At 38.1% G+C, this 18,868-nt stretch overlaps 1 protein-coding gene and 1 long non-coding RNA gene across 2 annotated transcripts in view; one reads left to right on the top strand and one right to left on the bottom strand.

The window, feature by feature from the left end:
* The window catches only part of LOC129524788 (uncharacterized), a 51,787-nt gene that overhangs the window by 28,127 nt on the left and 4,792 nt on the right, over positions 1-18,868 (top strand). The gene's annotated exons all lie outside the window — the stretch shown is intronic.
* GBP7 (guanylate binding protein 7) overlaps positions 1-18,868 on the bottom strand; it is a 44,303-nt gene that overhangs the window by 24,405 nt on the left and 1,030 nt on the right. The window contains exons 2-3 of the mRNA XM_019027091.4: positions 15,608-15,816; positions 8,590-8,717 (exon numbers count right to left, since the gene is read on the bottom strand). Coding sequence (XP_018882636.3) covers positions 8,590-8,717; positions 15,608-15,797 — 318 coding nt within the window. The 5' untranslated portion in view covers positions 15,798-15,816. The remainder of the gene's footprint in view (positions 1-8,589; positions 8,718-15,607; positions 15,817-18,868) is intronic.

Below are 18,868 nucleotides of genomic sequence, written 5' to 3'. Positions count from 1 at the left end.
TTTTGTCATCACCAGGCCTGCCTTACAAGAACTCCTGAAGGAAGCACCAAACATGGAAAGGATCAGCCAGTATCAGCCACTGCAAAAGCATGCCAAATTGTAAAGACCATCTATGCTAGGAAGAAACTGCATCAACTAACTAGCAAAATAACCAGCTAACATCATAATGACAGGATCAAATTCACACATAACAATATTAACCTTAAATGTAAATGGGCTAAATGCTCCAATTAAAAGACACAGACTGGCAAATTGGATAAGGAGACAAGACCCATCAGTGTGCTGTATTCAAGAGACCCATCTCATGAGCAGAGACACACATAGTCTCAAGATAAAGGGATGGAGGAAGATCTACCAAGCAAATGGAAAACAAACCAAAAAAGCGGGGGTTGCAATCCTCATCTCTGATAAAACAGACTTTAAACAAACAAAGACCAAAAGAGACAAAGAAGGCCATTACATAATGATAAAGGGATCAATTCAACAAGAGCTAACTATCCTAAATATATATGCACCCAATACAGGAGCACCCAGATTCATAAAGCAAGTCCTTAGAGACCTACAAAGAGACTTAGACTCCCACACAATACTAATGGGAGACTTTAACACCCCACTGTCAACGTTAGACAGATCAATGAGACAGAAAGTTAACAAAGATATCCAGTAATTGAACTCAGCTCTGCACGAAGAGGACCTAATAGACATCAGAGCTCTCCACCCCAAATCAACAGAATATACATTCTTCTCAGCACCACATCGCACTTATTCCAAAATTGACCACATAGTTGGAAGTAAAGCACTCCTCAGCAAATGTAAAAGAACAGAAATTATGACAAACTGTCTCTCAGACCACAGAGCAATCAAACTAGAACTCAGGATTAAGAAACTCACTCAAAACCACTCAACTACATGGAAACTGAATAACTGTCTCCTGAATGACTACTGGGTACATAACGTAATGAAGGCAGAAATAAAGATGTTCTTTGAAACCAATGAGAAGAAAGACACAACATACCAGAATCTCTGGGACACATTTAAAGAAGTGTGTAGAGGGAAATTTATACCACTAAATGCCCATAAGAGAAAGCAGGAAAGATCTAAAATTGACATCCTAACATCACAATTAAAAGAACTAGAGAAGTAAGAGCAAAGACATTCAAAAGCTAGCAGAAGGCAAGAAATAACTAAGATCAGAGCAGAGCTGAAGGAGATAGAGACACAAAAAAACCCTTCAAAAAATCAATGAATCAAGGAGCTGGTTTTTGGAAAAGATCAACAAAATTGATAGACCACTACCAAGAGGAATAAAGAAGAAAAGAGAGAAGAATCAAATAGATGCAATAAAAAATGATTTAGGGCGTATCACCGCCGATCCCACAGAAATACAAACTACCATCAGAGAATACTATAAACACCTCTACAAAATAAGCTAGAAAATCTAGAAGAAATGGATAAATTCCTGGACACACACACCCTCCAAGACTAAACCAGGAAGAAGTTGAATCTCTTGATAGACCAATAGCAGGCTCTGAAATTGAGGCAATAATTAATAGCCTACCAACCAAAAAAAAAAAAAAGTCCCGGACCAGACAGATTCACAGCCGAATTCTACCAGAGGTAAAAGCAGGAGCTGGTACCATCCTTTCTGAAACTATTCCAATCAATAGAAAAACAGTGAATCCTCCCTAACTCATTTTATGAGGCCAGCATCATCCTTATACCAAAGCCGGGCAGAGACAAAACAGCAAAAAAAGAGAATTTTAGACAAATATCCCTGATGAACATCAGTGCAAAAATCCTCAATAAGATACTGGCAAACCAAATCCAGCCGCCCATCAAAAAGTGTATCCACCACGATCAAGTTGGCTTCATCCCTGGGATGCAAGGCTGGTTCAACACATGCAAATCAATAAACGTAATCCATCATGTAAACAGAACCAAAGACAAAAACCACATGATTTTCTCAATAGATTCAGAAAAGGCCTTTGAGAAAATCAACAGCCCTTCATGCTTAAAACTCTAAATAAACTTGGTATTGATGGGATGTATCTCAAAATAATAAGAGCTATTTATGACAAACCCACAGCCAATATCATACTGAATGGGCAAAAACTGGAAGCATTCCCTTTGAAAAGTGGCACAGGATGGGATGCCCTCTCTCACCACTCCTATTCAACATAGTGTTGGAAGTTCTGGCCAGGGCAATTAGGCAAGAGAAGGAAATAAAGGGTATTCAATTAGGAAAAGAGGAAATCAAATTGTCCCTGTTTACAGATGACATGATCGTATATCTAGAAAACCCCATTGTCTCAGCCCAAAATCTCCTTAAGTTGATAAGCAACTTCAGCAAAGTCTCAGGATACAAAATCAATGTACAAAAATCACAAGCATTCTTATACACCAATAACAGACAAACAGCCAAATCATGAGTGAACTCCCATTCACAATTGCTTCAAAGAGAATAAAATACCTAGGAATCCAACTTACAAGGGATGTGAAGGACCTCTTCAAGGAGAACTACAAACCTCTGCTCAACGAAGTAAAAGAGGACACAAACAAATTGAAGAGCATTCCATGTTCATGGGTAGGAAGAATCAATATCGTGAAAATGGCCCTACTGCCCAAGGTAATTTATAGATTCAATGCCATCCCCATCAAGCTACCAATGACTTTCTTCACAGAATTGGAAAAAAAAACTACTTTAAAGTTCATATGGAACCAAAAAGAGCCCGCATTGCCAAGAGAATCCTAAGCCAAAAGAACAAAGCTGGAGGCATCACACTACCCGACTTCAAACTATACTACAAGGCTACAGTAAGCAAAACAGCATGGTACTGGTACCAAAACAGAGATATAGACCAATGGAAAAAACAGAGCCCTCGGTAATAATACCACACATCTACAACCATCTGATCTTTGACAAACCTGACAAAAACAAGAAATGGGGAAAGGATTCCCTATTTGATAAATGGTGCTGGGAAAACTGGCTAGCCCTATGTAGAAAGCTGAAACTGGATCCCTTTCTTACACCTTATAAAAAAATTAATTCAAATGGATTAAAGTCTTAAATGTTAGACCTAAAACCATAAAAAGCCTAGAAGAAAACCTAGGCAATACCATTCAGGACATAGGCATGGGCAAAGACTTCACGTCTAAAACACCAAAAGCAATGGCAACAAAAGTCAAAATAGACAAATGGGATTTAATTAAACTAAAAAGCTTCTGCACAGCAAAAGAAACTACCATCAGAGTGAACAGGCAACCTACAGAAGGGGAGAAAATGTTTACAATCTACCCATCTGACAACGGGCTAATGTCCAGTATATACAAAGAACTTAAACAAATTTACAAGAAAAAAATCAAACAACCCCATCAAAAAGTGGGCGAAGGATATGAACAGACACTTCTCAAAGAAGACATCTATGCAGCCAACAGACACATGAAAAAATGGTCATCATCACTGGCCATCAGAGAAATGCAAATCAAAACTACAGTGAGATACCATATCACACCAGTTATAATGGCAATCATTAAAAAGTCAGGAAACAACAGGTGCTGGAGAGGATATGGAGAAATAGGAACAATTTTACACTGTTGGTGGGACCGTAATCTAGTTCAACCATTGTGGAAGATGGCGTGGTGATTCCACAAGGATCTAGAACTAGAAATACCATTTGACCCAGCCATCCTATTACTGGGTATACACCCAAAGGATTATAAATCACGCTACTATAAAGACACATGCACACGTATGTTTATTTTGGCAATATTCACAACAGCAAAGATTTGGAACCAACCCAAATGTCCATCAACGATAGACTGGAGTAAAAAAAACATGGCACATGTATACCATGGAATACCATGCAGCCATAGAAAAGGATGAGTTCATGTCCTTTGCAGGGACATGGATGAAGCTGAAAACCATCATTTTGAGCAAACTATCACAAGGACAGAAAAGCAAACACCGCATGTTCTCACTCATAGGTGGGAACTGAACAATGAGATCACTTGGACACAGGGTGAGGACCATCACACACTGGGGCCTGCTGTGGGGTGGAGGGAGTGCGGAGGGATAGCATTAGGGGATATACTTAATGTAAATGACAAGTTAATGGGTGCAGCACACCAACATGGCACGTGTGTACATATGTAACAAAGCTGCACATTGTGCACATGTACCCTAGAACTTAAAGTATAATAAAAAAAAAATGTACCTTAACTTCCTCATCTGTGAAGATTTTAAAATTTCACTTAGGGAGGAAGCAAAGTGAAGAACACAGATTTCACAGATGGGATGCCTGGCTCAGATTCCAGCTTGACCGCTGGTAGCTGTGTGACCGTGGGCAAGTTTCTTGACCTCTCTCTACTCAGTGTCCTTATCTGTTGAGTAGGGATAATAATAGTACATATTTCATAGGGTCGTTGTATGATTAAACAAGTTATTATTTATTGAGTGCTTAGAATAGTTCCTGGCACATAGTTAGTGCTATATGTGTTTAGTAAATAACTAAAATTAGAAATAGAGGTGACAAAAAAGAAATAATTTCATCACAATAATGGCTTATTGCTTTCCTTTCCAAATGCTTAAAAACAACACTTAAAAAATTTCTTTTGAAAAAATAGAATTAGTATGTTTTGGCTTTCATACTGCACAACAGGGTTTGTTACATGGGTAGACTTGTGTCGTGGGGGTTCGTTGCATATATTATTTCATCTCCCAGGTATTTAGCCAAGTACCCATTAGTTTTTTTTCTTGATCTTTTCCCTCCTCCCATTATCCACCCTCAGATAGGCTCCAATGTGTGTTGTTTCCCTCTATGTGTCCATGTGTTCTCATCATTTAGCTCCCACTTATAAGTGAGAACATGTGGTATTTGGTTTCCTGTTCCTGCATCCATTTGCTAAGGATAATGACCTCCAGCTCCATCCATACCCTGCAAATGATCTTGTTCTTCTTTTATGGCTGCATAGTATTCCATAGTGTATATGTACCACATTTTCTTTATCTAGTCTATCATTTATGGGCCTTTAAATTGATGCCATGTCTTTGCTATTGTGCCATAATGAATATTCATGTGCACATATCTTTATAATAGAACAATTTATAGTCATTTGGGTACATACCCAGTAATGGCATTGCTGGGTCAAATGGTAGTTCTGTCTTTAGGTCTTTGAGTAGTTGCCACACTGTCTCCCACAATGGTTTAACTAATTTACACTCCCACCAACAATGGATAAGTGTTCCTATTTCTCTACAACCTAACCAGCATCTGTTATTTTTTGACTTTATTAATAATAGCCATTCTGACTGGTGTGATCATGATAGTATTGTGGTTTTGATTTGCATTTCTCTAATGGTCAGTGATGTTAAGTTTTTTTTTTTTTCATATGATTGTTGGCTGCATGTATGTCTTCTTTTGAAAAGTGTCTGTTCATGTCCTTTGCCCACTTTTTAATGTATTTTTTTGTGTGTGAATTTGTTTACATTCCTTATAGATGCTGGATATTAGTCCTTTGTCAGATGCAGTTTGCAAATATTTTCTCCCATTGTTTAGGTTGTTTGTTTACTCTGTTGATGGTTTCTTTTGCTGTGCCGAAGCTCTTTAGTTTAGTTAGTTCCCATTTGTCAATTTTTGCTTTTGTTACTACAGCTTTTTTGGTGTCTTCATCGTGACATCTTTGCCCATGCCTATGTCCTGAATGATATGGCCAAGGTGGTTTTCCAAGGTTTTTATAGTTTTGGGTTGTATATTTAAGTCTTTAATCCATCTTGAGTTAACTTTTGTATATGGTCTAAGTAAAGGGTCCAATTTCAATCTTCTGCATATGGCTAGCCTGTTATCCCAGCACCATTTATTGAATAGGGAATCTTATCCCCATTGCTTGTTTTTTTTTTTTTTTCAGGTTTGTCAAAGATCAGATAGTTGTAGTTGTGCAGTCTTAAATTCTGGGTTATCTGTTCTGTTCCATTGGTCTATGTGTCTGTTTTTGTACCAGTTCCATGTATTTTGGTTACTGTAGCCCTGTAGTATAGTTTGATGTCGAGTAGCATCCAGCTTTGTTCTTTTTGCTTAGAATTGCCTTGGCTATTTTTTGCCTGAGCTCTTTTTCGGTTCCATATGAATTTTTTAAAAACAGTTTTTTCTAATTCTGTAAAGAATCTCAATGGTAGTTTAATAGGAATAGCATTGAATCTATAAATTGCTTTGGGCAGTAAGGTCATTTTAACAATATTGATTCTGTCTGTCCATGAGGAAGGAATGTTTTTCCATTTATTTGTGTCATCTCTGATTTCTTGGAGCAGTGGTTTGTAGTTCTCCTTGGAGAGGTCTTTTACCTCCCTAGTTAGCTGTATTCCTAAGCAGCAATTACGAATGGGAGTTTGTTCCTGATTTGGCTTTCAGCTTGACTGTGGTTGGTGTATAGGAATGTTAGTGATTTTTGCATATCGATTTTGTATCCTGAGACTTTGCTGAAGTTGTTTATCAGCTTAAGAAGCTTTTGGGCTGAGAATAGGGGGTTTTCTAGACATATAATCATGTCATTGGCAAACAGCAAGAGTTTGACTTCCTCTTTTCCTATTTGGATGCCCTTTATTGCTTTCTCTTGCCTGATTGTCCTGGCCAAGTCTTCCAATACTATGTTGAACAGGAGTGGTGAGAGAGGGCATCCTTGTCTGGTGCTGGTTTTCAAGAGGAATGCTTCCAGCTTTTGCCCATTTAGTATGATGTTGACAGTGGGTTTGTCATATATGGCTCTTATCATTTTGAGCTATGTTCCTTCAATACCTAGTTTATTGAGAGTTTTTACCATGAATGGACTTTGAATTTTATTGAAAGCATTTTCTGCATCTATTGAGATAATCGTGTGGTTTTTGTCTTTATTTCTGTTTGTGGGATGAATCACATTTATTGATTTGCATATCTTGATCCATTCTTGCATTCCAGGGATAAAGCCTACTTGATCATGGTGGATAAGCTTTTTGATGTGTTGCTGGATTTAGTTTGCCTGTATTTTGTTGAGGATTTTTGCATTGATGTTATCAAGGATATTGGCCTGAAATTTTCTCTTTTGTTGTTGTATCTCTTCCAGGTTTTGGTATCAGGATGATGCTGGCCCCATAGAATAAGTTAGGGAGGAGTGCCTCCTCCTCAATTTTTTGGAATATTTTCAGTAGGAATGCTACCAGCTTTTCTTTGTACATCTGGTAAATTCAGCTATGAATCCATCTGTTTCTGGGCTTTTTTTTTTTTTTTTTTTTTTGGTAGGTAGGCTATTTATTACTGCCTCAATTTCAGAGCTTGTCATTTGTCTGTTCAGGGATTCAATTTCTTCCCAGTTAAGTCTTGAGAGGGTATATGTGTCAACAAATTTGTCCATTTTGTGTAGATTGTCTAGTTTATGTCCATGGAGGTTTTCTTAATATTGTATTTATGTGGGGTCAGTGGTAACATCCCCCTGTCGTTTCTGACTAATCCTATTTTCAATTTATACTCAGACTAATATAAATAAAGGAAAAGACTGCACTGAATACTATAAAGCAAAATTATCTAGAATTAGCCAATTTGCAAATTTTTGTGTGGGGCTAGCTCACACTATTCTAGAAGTCAGTGATGACTACATTGCCTAGCCCAGTAAATTGGGTAAAAATTTTATAAATGTTCCCGGTATAGCTGGTGGTTTTCTTTTCTTTTTCTTTTTTTTTTTTTTGTTTTTTTGTTTGTTTGTTTGTTTGTTTTGTTTTTGAGATGGAGTCTCACTCTGTCACTCAGGCTGGAGTGCAGTGGCATGATCTCGGTTCACTGCAACCTCCACCTCCTGGGTCCAAGCGATACTCCTGCCTCAGCCTCCTGAATAGCTGGGATTACAGGCGCCCGCCTCTGCGCTGGGCTAATTTTTGCATTTTCAGTAGAGATGGGGTTTCACTATGTTGGCCAGGCTGGTCTCGGACTTCTGACCTCAGATGATCCACCCGCCTCGGCCTTGCAAAGTGTTGGGATTACAGGCGTGAGCCACCGTGCCCGGCTAGCTAGTGCTTTTCTATACATTTAAAAACAGGTTATTTCAGTGAAACTCTATTTTCCTGATTCTACCTTCAAGCCTACGAACCCCACACACCTTAACTAGTAGTACCCATTAATCCCACAGGTTACAGCTTCTTCCAGGAAGCTTTCTCCTAAATTGTATCATTAGGTTAGGCCCTCACTTTCAGCATCTGAGCACTCTAAATGGTCACAATGTTGTCTTCGCCACTAGGCTCTGAGCATTTACCTGGTTCATTGATTAGCGTAGAGCTTTGAAATTCAGGATTCTGTATTAATATAGCACACAGCCCTAGACTTCTGCCATGCAGTAAGTATTTATTAAATTTTATAATTCATCCAACTGTTAAAAATAAGATGTATCACCAATAGTCCAAAATATTTGTGCTTACCAAGAAAGTAAGTTCCAGGAAATGAAATTTAGCTTTGTTTCCCATAATCAGATTTGTGATTCAGGAATAGGCCAGAGAAGTTGGATTGATACTATGCATAAAGACATAAATAGAGAATCAAAGGTAAAGAAGATTTCTCTATGTCTCTTTCTTACCTTTTCCATATCACCCAGGCCCTCCGTGTCCAGAAGGACCAGGGTGTGGTTTGGCTTGGAGGGGTGGGGCACACACCACATCCAGATGCCTTTGGTTTCAGACTTCACTGTGCAGCCCAGAGGGAAGCCTTCAAGGGAAGAGGAGAAACAACATATAGTGACAGCAGAATCCAGGCAGACAAGGCCTATACCAGTTAAATGTATAGGAACGTTAAGTTCCTGGCAGGGGAAACGGGTTGCTTCCATTTCAGCAAAGACAATCAATCAAATCTTTATTTGTATAAATGACTTTCTCAGGAAGTACTTGGGTCCCCTATTCACTTCATATCTATATGGGCTCAAATAAGTTATATTACAGAATTAATGTAAACTCTATTAACCTGTTCCTATGGTCTGAACATACCATATGTTCAGAACCATATGAAAGAACATCCTCCTGTCATACGTTGGAATTTCAGTGAAGTCTGAAACCAAACCCCAAGGTGATGATATTAAGAAGTCAGAAGTGGGCTGTGTGTGGTGGCTCACACCTGTAATCCCAACACTTTGGGAGGCCGAGGCAGGTGAATCACAAAGTCAGAAGATAGAGACCATCCTGGCCAACATGGTGAAATCCTGTCTCTACTAAAATACAAAAAATTAGCCAGGCATGGTCGTGCACGCCTGTAGTCCCAGCTACTTGGGAGGCTGAGGCAGGGGAGTCGCTTGAAACCAGGAGGCAGAGAGATTGCAGTGAGCTGAGATTGTGCCACTGCACTCCAGCCTGGTGACAGAGTGAGACTACGTCTCAAAAAAAAAAAAAAAGCCAGAAGTGATTAAGTCATGAAGGGTCATGTCCTCAGTAATAAACTTAATGCCCTTATAAAAGGCCTTGAGGGATGAGTTCATGTCCTTTGCAGGGACATGGATGAAGCTGGAAACCATCATTCTCAGCAAGCTAACGCAGGAACAGAAAAACAAACATCACATGTTCTCACTCCTAAGTGGGGGTCCAACAATGGGGACACATGGACACAGGGAGGGGAACATCACACAACAGGGCCTGTTGGGGGGTGGGGGCTAGGGGAGGGATAGTGTTAGGAGAAATGCCTAATGCAGATGATGGGTTGATGGGTGCAGCAAACCACCATGACACGTGTATACCTACGTAAGAAACTTACATGTTCTGCACATATATCCCTGAACTTAAAGTATATATATAAAAAGACCAATTTCATTGTTCCTTCTGCCCCTTCTGCCATATGGGGACAGTGGGAAACCCCCTCTATGAGTAACAAGCCCTCACTAGACACTGACTCTCCTTGTGCCTTAATCTTGGACTTCCCAACCTCCAGATCTACGAGAAATAAGTTTTTATTATTTATAAATTACCCTGTCTAATGTATTTTGTCATAGTGGCAGACACAAACTAAGATACCTGTGTATTTTTATGCAACACTCAAGAGGAAGAAAAAAGCATGCATTCATAAGTAAAATTAGAGAGAGGGCTGATACAAGAGGTCCGGGTACTGGGTTCATCTTCATGTAGTGATTCTTTTTCCTTATGCAGGTCCCACGTTAACAGAAGGATATCCAAATAGAGGAGATTCTGACATGGGAAGGACAGTATAAAGCATCCACTCTAGTATAGTCTGTTGAAATGGCTTCCAGGAGTGGAGTAGTGAGAATAAAATCTTGAAATGTAGTTGAGGAGTCTGTGATTTGAACCCCTGAATATGTAGCCCAGTAGACCAGATTTGTTAGTAACAGAACCCACTGAAGTGTTTCAGATGGATGATGACAAAAATCAGGAAAATATTTAAGAAAATCCACGAGGCATTAGAATACCGCAGGAATTAAAAAGTTATACCTTGGACTAGTAAAAGAGTTCTAGAATTTTAAAGGCGGAAAGTGTGAAAGTTGTCAGCATCAAAATGCCAAACTTGAATGAAATGAAGTCAGCAGACCATGAAGGAAAATCTCTCGCACACACTTTCCTGTGATGGGAACTGCCATTGAAGATGTTGCCAATCCACAACCTTGCAACAAAGGCTAATGTTCTGAGGACATCTTTCCAGTAATAGCCAGTCCTAACTGTAAACTTGCAAGTGGTCTAACTTGCAATCAGAGTCCCTGCAATCAGGGTGCCTTCTGTGAAGACTCTCTCTTGGCAAGAGCCAGCACACATATTAAGTCCTGTGAGTAAGCTCCTGTAAACAAATAAACTTTTGTTTCAGAACACCCTGCATGTACTTCTCCTTTTTGTCTTTTAAAGTTTCCCACTGTCTCAACCACCCTGGATGCACCTATGATTTATTATAATGTGCATACCTGAATTTGGTATGCATATGGTCCCCTGCTCATTCTTAAATAAACTCATTTCTTTGGAGAACTACTTTCTCTGTTGTTATTTTAGCTTGACATAATCTGGCATCAGAAGTAGGACCCAAAGTGAGCTCATCTTGGAATGATCATCAGCCCCTGAAACCATGCATGGTATTCACTTGTTGAGCCCTTTGATTTCTTCATTTCCACAGCTGACCTTTTCTACTGTGTTGAGTCTCCCCTTGGGTTAAAATCCCTTCTTTTTGTCTAGTTCAGGATCTTATTTGGATAAGGTCACCTCAATAAAAGGCCTTGAATCCCTTCTTAGCCTAAAAACAACTTTGTCTTTTCTGGGAAGCCCTTCACGAGATAAGAACATTGTCCTTCTGGTGAGTACTCTGTGTTTTTTTGTTTGTTTGTTTTAACTTCTGCATGCCTGGTTTAATATTTTGTTTGGTCTGCCTGCTTGATTTAAAAATTTGGTGAATTGAGTGTTTTCTTACTTATGAACATCTGCCAAGAGCAAAAATAAACGTACCAAACATAGGCATGGGTTGACCAATTTAAAGCAATTAAAGCAGTGCCATCATTAATGAGGGACTCCAGTCTCTGAAGATAAAGTATTTTGTGTGAAGGTAAACTGGCCATGAATGGACAAGGTTACCATTAGAGCATCTGCCACACTTAAGAAAATGTCCATGCAGCAGGGAAAATGTGGTCATGGGTTGGACAACTAAGGCAATGACTGTCCACCAACTAAAATAAATACCCTGGACCAGGTACATTGTGAAACAAAACACCAGTCCAAACTCCTGACATTCCCAACCAGATTCATAGGATTTTATTTTTTTCTCTTCAGAGATTAATGAGAAACAAAATGAGATACTCAAATTTAAAGGCATGTCAGAATAATCTTTCTCCTGGGACTCTAGCCAGCTATATTTATGGTCTATCTCATGCACACTTCTCAATTGATGGAGAAATTACACCAAAAGTAGTTTAGAATTACAATGGCCATTATGTGGAACATTCCAGATGAACTTTCAAGAACTGCACTTTAAGAAGAGCATTTAAAATTGGAAGGGATCCCAAACATCTCAGAAACAATGAGATGTATTTCTGATTGGCATATAGAGGCTTCTAACTTCTCTATTTTTGCTCTATTTTTCCTCTTACTTTTTCGCTTGGTTACCTACCCATTCCTAAGGAGAAAAAAAAGGAAAAGAACTAGATAAGTATTTATAAAAGTTAGGCTCTCCAGTCAACTAGGTCTGCTTTTTAACCCCTTTGTGCTTTGGCCAAAATCTAGAGCTCAGAGTAATAATAGGTCTCTCTGTGAGAAGAAAATGTCTTCACTTCCATATGGACCAGAGAAAACAGAAAAACTGAAAATAACCTTTTAAAAAATATTCCTAAAATATTTTCCACCCATGCTGACTAGTTGAGCAAAGCAAAACGCAAACAAAAGAAAGGTAAATTTGTTACTAAATTCAAGACTGCTTGGAGCATTTATTTTTCCACCAGCTCTAGCTAAAATATAAACACCTGATGAATTAACCACTATACTCATTTGAGACTGAATTTTTTTTAAAAGGAAGACAAATATTTTTATACTTAAAACCAAACTGGCCAGGTGTGGTGGCTCACACCTGTAATCCCAGCATTTTGGGAGGCCAAGGCGGGTGGATCACCTGAGGTCAGGAGTTCAAGACCAGCCTGACCAACATGGAGAAACCCTGTCTCTACTAAAAATACAAAAAACAACAACAACAACAACCAAAAAAACGGTAGCCAGGCATGGTGGTGGGCTCCTGTAATCCCAGCTACTCAGAAGGCTGAGGCAGGAGAATCGCTTGAACCCGGGAGGCGGAGGTTGCGGTGAGCTGAGATCGCGCCATTGCACTCCAGCCTGGGCAACAAGAGCGAAACTCCACCTCAAGTTAAAAAAACAACAACAACAACAACAACAAAAACTCCTGTGGAAACTGCAGTTTACCCCAGATTTAGTCCACAGCCTCCATAGAATTAACAGTTAAAGGCAAATGGAAAATCTCAAAAGGTTAGCCATTTGAGCAAGTAACCTTAACTTATTCTATTTTTTCAGAAAAATAAGTTTGGATTTAGCTGTCCTTTTTACAAACAAGTGAGTTTGTATCTCTGTTTTACCATGTTATGACTAAAATTTTTAAAGTGAAAAACCCTGTGACCTTTGCTTGTGTATGTATGTATGTTTGCATGTTTTGTGTATGTAATAATTTTCTTCCAAGATATGTGAAAGAGCTCTATTTAATTGGCTTAAAGTGTCAACGAAGCAAACTTAAAAGAGCCTCATGACTGTTCTTGCTGTACTTGTGTAAATAATCAGGCTTTGTTTGATGAGGTTAAATTTATTCTGCAAACAAAGAAACCTTATCTTGGTAAAAACTGGAATGACTAGAGGAGAAAATTTATGATTAAGAAAGGAAAACTATAGTTCATCTGTTATTAGATTGCAGCCCTATGCATTACTTTTGAGTTTATTATTATTTATCTACAACCTGGACTAAATTTTGAATTCTTCCAGGTTCGTCCAACCCAATTTTCTGGCCTGGAATTGCTAAAATAAAAAACTGCTCTGTTCCTGAAGCTCTATACACTAAAGCTACACAACTCAATGTAAATTTCAAGGGATGAGTCTCATGTCTCATGTTTGGGCCACACAAAAAGTTCACCAAACCACTCAATGCCATACCCAAAGACATTTAGTATGTAAACCAGTATGAGAAGTTGATGGCTTCATGCTATGGACAGCTTTTTCTAAGAATGATAGAACAATACATATAAAAATGAGATTCTTATCCTTCTTAAATTTTCTTTGCTTGTGCCTTCTTTTTCACTTGACAGGATAATGCTATAGTTATAATTTCATAATCAGCAGCTTCTGTGCGTACTTGATGGAATGTTGGATCTGTCATGCCAATCCCAAATCTTTACATGAACTAACAGATGCTTGTTTCCATGTAGTGAATAACTTCAGCAATATTCCTAACACAACTTTTTGTTCAAATTGTACCAGTGATACCTTTTTACAGAGTTAGCACTCTCGGCTTTAATTTAACCAAGTTATGAGATGCTAAATAATAGAATCACTAATCAAACTACATAAAAGACTCAATGCCTATAAAAAATCTTACCCAGTTCCACATGGTCTTTTAATTTGTTTAATTGGCCTCTTGGTTCAGAACCATCATCCAAAATGAATTTGTTATGCTCCTGTTGGTTTTGCTTTGCATTATTTTCTTTAAGCTTTGTACCTGTTACCTGTCTGACTTCTGCAGAAACGACACTCCTAACAGAATAATGCTGGCTCAGCACTTAAAGAATATGCTGAAAACGTGGAATTGAAAAAATTGACTTAATAATGAATTCCAGGTAGAATTAGCCTGAAACCCACTCCTTCCAAACCTCCTTGTTGCTCAAATGTGGCTAAAACGGTTTTGAAAATGACTCCCAGTCACCAATCACTTTCCCCTGACTTGGGACCAAACCAACCAAATCAAGTGCATCCAAACACTAAGGAACACAAAGTATAAAACTACAGGATGATCGATCAGAGATGCTTTCAGAGAAAGATCTTGATCAAAGGGGGAACTGCAAAAGTTGTCAGAAGCAAAATGGAGTCACTTATGCCAAACCCTAACAAAATGGAGTCAGGAGTTCATGAAGGAAGGGCTTTCATGTATACTTTCTTGTAGTGGAAACTGCCATTAGGACATTGCCAAACTACAACCTTGCAACAAAGGCTACTTCTGTACTTCCAGTAATAGCCAGTCCTAACCACAATCTTGCAAGTGGCCTTACTTGCTGCCATCAGGGTCCCTGCAGTCAGGGTTCTATGCATAAAACTCTCTCAAGCAACAGCCAATGCACATGTCCCCACCTGCAATATGATCCTGTAAACCAATGAACTTTCATTTTACATCAACTGGCATATATGTCTCCGTTTTGCCTTTAAAAGTTTCTCACTGCCTTAACATTTCCAGATGAGTTTATTATTTGTTATGGCATGCATCTCCAGAATTTATAAATCCCCTGCTTATTCCTGAATATATTCATTTCTTTGGAGAGTGACTATCTGTTGTTATTGTGAGTTAACAGAGGAACTCAAGATATGGTAGTCAAATCACTCATTTCCTGAATGATGAAACTGAAGAGTAGAAATAGTAACTGATTGGCTTAGTTAGAAAGACATACAAACTACACTTTAACATCAGCCTTCTGACTGGTAGCTTGGTGCTTTGTAAGCCACACTGAGCCCCTGACACTGGACAACAGTCTCATGTAAAAGAGATAAGAGAAATTATAACCAATAGTGACCTTAATTACAAAAAATAGAGAAATTAGAATATCCAATATGGATTGAAACATTCATTTTATCTTAAAGTTCTGTGGAAACTTGCTATCACTACATAAATATTTTAGTAAATAATGCATTATTAAGTTAATTTTTTTATTAATACCTTATTTATATATGAAATGTGAAAATAAAGGCAAAGTGAGAAGAGTCAGTTGACTCCAATCCTCCAGAGTGAATTTGAAGGATTCACTGATGAATTCAAAGTTAGCTATCAATATTTATCCCAACACTAACTTTCTCTCATCCCATCTTCATACTAGATACTGACTGTGTAACTGGACAGATGGGGCTCATCCATGCTTTGCTGGTGCCACTCACCTTTGTTCTGCCCAGCCAGCTTGTTCATCAGGTAGGATTTGCCTGTGCGGTAGAGGCCCACAATTGCCACCACTACTACAGGCTGTGTAATGGCAGACAGGATTTCCAGAGCTTCTGAATTCACCACCAGATGCCCTTTAGTGTTCTCAATGAGGCACACTGGGCCTGGCATGTGGATCTCTGATGCCATGTTCAGGGCGTTCCTTTGTCTGCAAGGAAAAAATGAAATGGAAAGTAATGTCTGGTAAGTCAGTTGAGCTGAAATCTACAATAGGGCATAAATTTTTTTTTCTATTCTTGAACATTGTTTCTTGTGCATTTCTAAGACGACATGTGGCCCTTTAAGGCTGTCCTATAGACTGGGCCACTGTCTGCCCTTTAAAATAATTTCATTTTGAAATAGACTTACAGAAAAGATGCATGATAGGTATGAAGAGTGCCCATACACCACTTCCCTGGCTTCCCCTAATGTAGATATTTTACTTAACCATAGAACAATTACTGAAACCAGGGTTTTAGCATCAGTACAATGATAACTAATCTACACTGCTTATTCACATTTCACCAGTTTCCCACTAATGTCCTTCTGCTTCACGATCCAATCCAGGATCCCTCATTGCATTTAGTCATTATGTTTCTGTAGTTTTCTTGCATCTTTGATAGTTCGTTATTTGTTCTTTGTCTTTCATGTCTTTGACATTTTAGAATAGCACTGGCCTGTGATTTTGAGGAATATCCTTCAATTTGGAGTTTTCTGATGTTTCCTCATTGATTGAAGTTATGCATTTTTTTTTGCAAATGTCACAGAAGTGATGTTCTGCCATTTTCAGTGTCTTGTATTAAGGGATTCATGATGTTGACATTACTTTTTCTGGTGCTATGGCCTTAACTTTGATCACTTGGTTAAAGTGCTTGCTGCCAGATTTTGCCACCTTAAAGAGTTATGTGCCATTTTGTTACTAAAAAGTTTCCATTTTGAGAAACAGTTTGGAGACTATGCAAATACAATCTCATCATACTTTTTTTTTTCAGCTACTACTTTTAGTTTTTATTGATGATTCTTTTTGTGGTGTTAGACTAAATAGGATTTTCTATTATAGTCATTCTTTCTATATTTATTAACTGGAGTTCTACCGTGAGCAAGGGCTGTTCCTTCTTTATTTATTTTGTTTGCTCATTTAATCATTTACTTGTATCAATGCAGACTCAGAGATATTAGTTTTATTCTGAGGGTTTCAATACTTTACTGTCAATATTTATTTTGTTACTCAACTTGTCCTAGATTTTGTCATTGAGAGCTTCTTCAAGCTGGATCCATTTTTTTTTTACATGCTTCCATCATATTTTCAGCGCTTCTTTCCTTTTTGGCTCCACAACATATTCTAGAAAAAATATCTGTATTTTTCCTGCTTTATCCCTAGAATCTAACATTTCTCCCAGTATCTTTGGTTTCTTTCAATGGATAATGGTACTTTGACACCAAGATATCACTCTAGGTGTGTTCATTATTTCTAGACCCACTCAGGGGCAAAGTTAAGAAATATACGTATGTATACTAGGGCACATCTATATTTATTTTTATCTGTACATTTCTATAATAAAGCTTGAGATTCTGTTGATATTTCCAGTTCCAATCCAACACATCTGAGCTTATTCAAGCTTTTGACTTTCCTTTTTAAACTATTTTCTCCAAGTAAGCCAGACTTTGGTCTTCTAACACATAATACATTTGTTTCCTTGCTCAGTCCTAGTATATTCATATAGTAGTTTCAAAATTGATAATAAGTCTGTGGAAAAATAAATTTACTTCCTATAGAAAATTATTAGTGTACAGTTCTTTTGGTCTTTAGCCTTATATACACACTCAAAACATTGCATTCCAAAGTTGCTTAGGTTAGCTTTTTCCTTCTCCACCTTCTTCAGTATGGTTAAAGTATTCATTTGTAAAACAGTTAGTTACATTTGTTACTGTTTGTGTTTCAGTTTGGCCTCCTTCACATCTTGGTATCTTGGTTGATTTTAAGTATGATTTATTTTTTGAGTTTGTGAAACATCATGGTTCTGAAATTCAGAGCTTTTCAAAAAGTTACAGTCAGAGAAGTGTCACTTTTCCTTCATCTTACCACTCCACTCCCATTGCAGTGGTCTTCTATTCTTTCTACCACGTTCCCACCCATCCTCCATAGATACCCAATCTTGTTAATTTCTGGTTTACGCTTCTTGGGTTTTCTTTTCTCAAATGAGAATGTACATATTTTCTTTTTCACATTTTCTAACACGAAGATCACATCATATAGAAATTTGGAAATCCCTCCACGTCTGTTCATAGAAAGCTTTTAAAATCCTTTTAACATGTATCTACTCCTTTATGTGGATTATACCCCAGTTTATTCAATCACTCTTCAATGTATGGGCGTTTAGATTGTTTCAAATATTTTGCAATTACAAACAATGCTGCAATGAATAACTCTGCTAACTTTATGCATGTGTATTTTTATATTGTTACAGGAGTAATTTCAGGATAGAGTCCTACCAACGGGATTGCTTGGTCAAAAGATGAGAGTATATAATTTTGTAGATATTGCCAAGTTCCTCTACAGAAAGTTGTACAAGGTTGCATTCCCACCAGCTCATCTTGTATGTCATTTTCTAGAAAATGGAATTTTTCCTAGGTGCCCCGCTTGCTCTTCTGACTTAATTACAAAATTTCCTTTGGAAGCTTTTCACGTTCACATTTAGATCTTTGGACTGAGCAAAGCTGAGCTCGCTGAGCTCATGTATATAGTAATAGTAATCTTCACCTGGGAAACATTGTGTTATACATATCTCTATACTTTGAAACATAGATACCATTCTAACCCATTCTTGGTCCTGATTTCTTGCAAGCCCCTCTGTGGGCAGGGTCTGGTCAGACTGTGGGACTCAGGTTACCCAATGGCTTCCTCCTCTCACTGTGCATCAGCATTCACACGTTATTCATGCAAGCCTGATAGCTCGCACCTGACACTTACTCTGTTGATTTTTGACTCGATTATGTTAACAGATTTTGAATTCTCTGCATTTGAAGATTGATTCTTTATTACCTCCATGTATATCAGTCTGCATATTGTTTTTAATTATTTCATGTAATGAAGTCACAGCATGAAACATTCTTTGAAAAACCATGGCTTGTTTTTTGTCTGATCTCTGCTATATAGAGAGTAGCATATGCACAATTGTAATCATGCTGTCTTTATCCAGGGCTTGATAAATTAAATATTT

Source organism: Gorilla gorilla, chromosome 1, assembly GCF_029281585.2.
Source record: "Gorilla gorilla gorilla isolate KB3781 chromosome 1, NHGRI_mGorGor1-v2.1_pri, whole genome shotgun sequence".
Taxonomy (NCBI): domain Eukaryota; kingdom Metazoa; phylum Chordata; class Mammalia; order Primates; family Hominidae; genus Gorilla; species Gorilla gorilla.
Note: the sequence above shows the minus strand (reverse complement) of the source record. Positions and strands in the feature narration are given on the sequence as shown.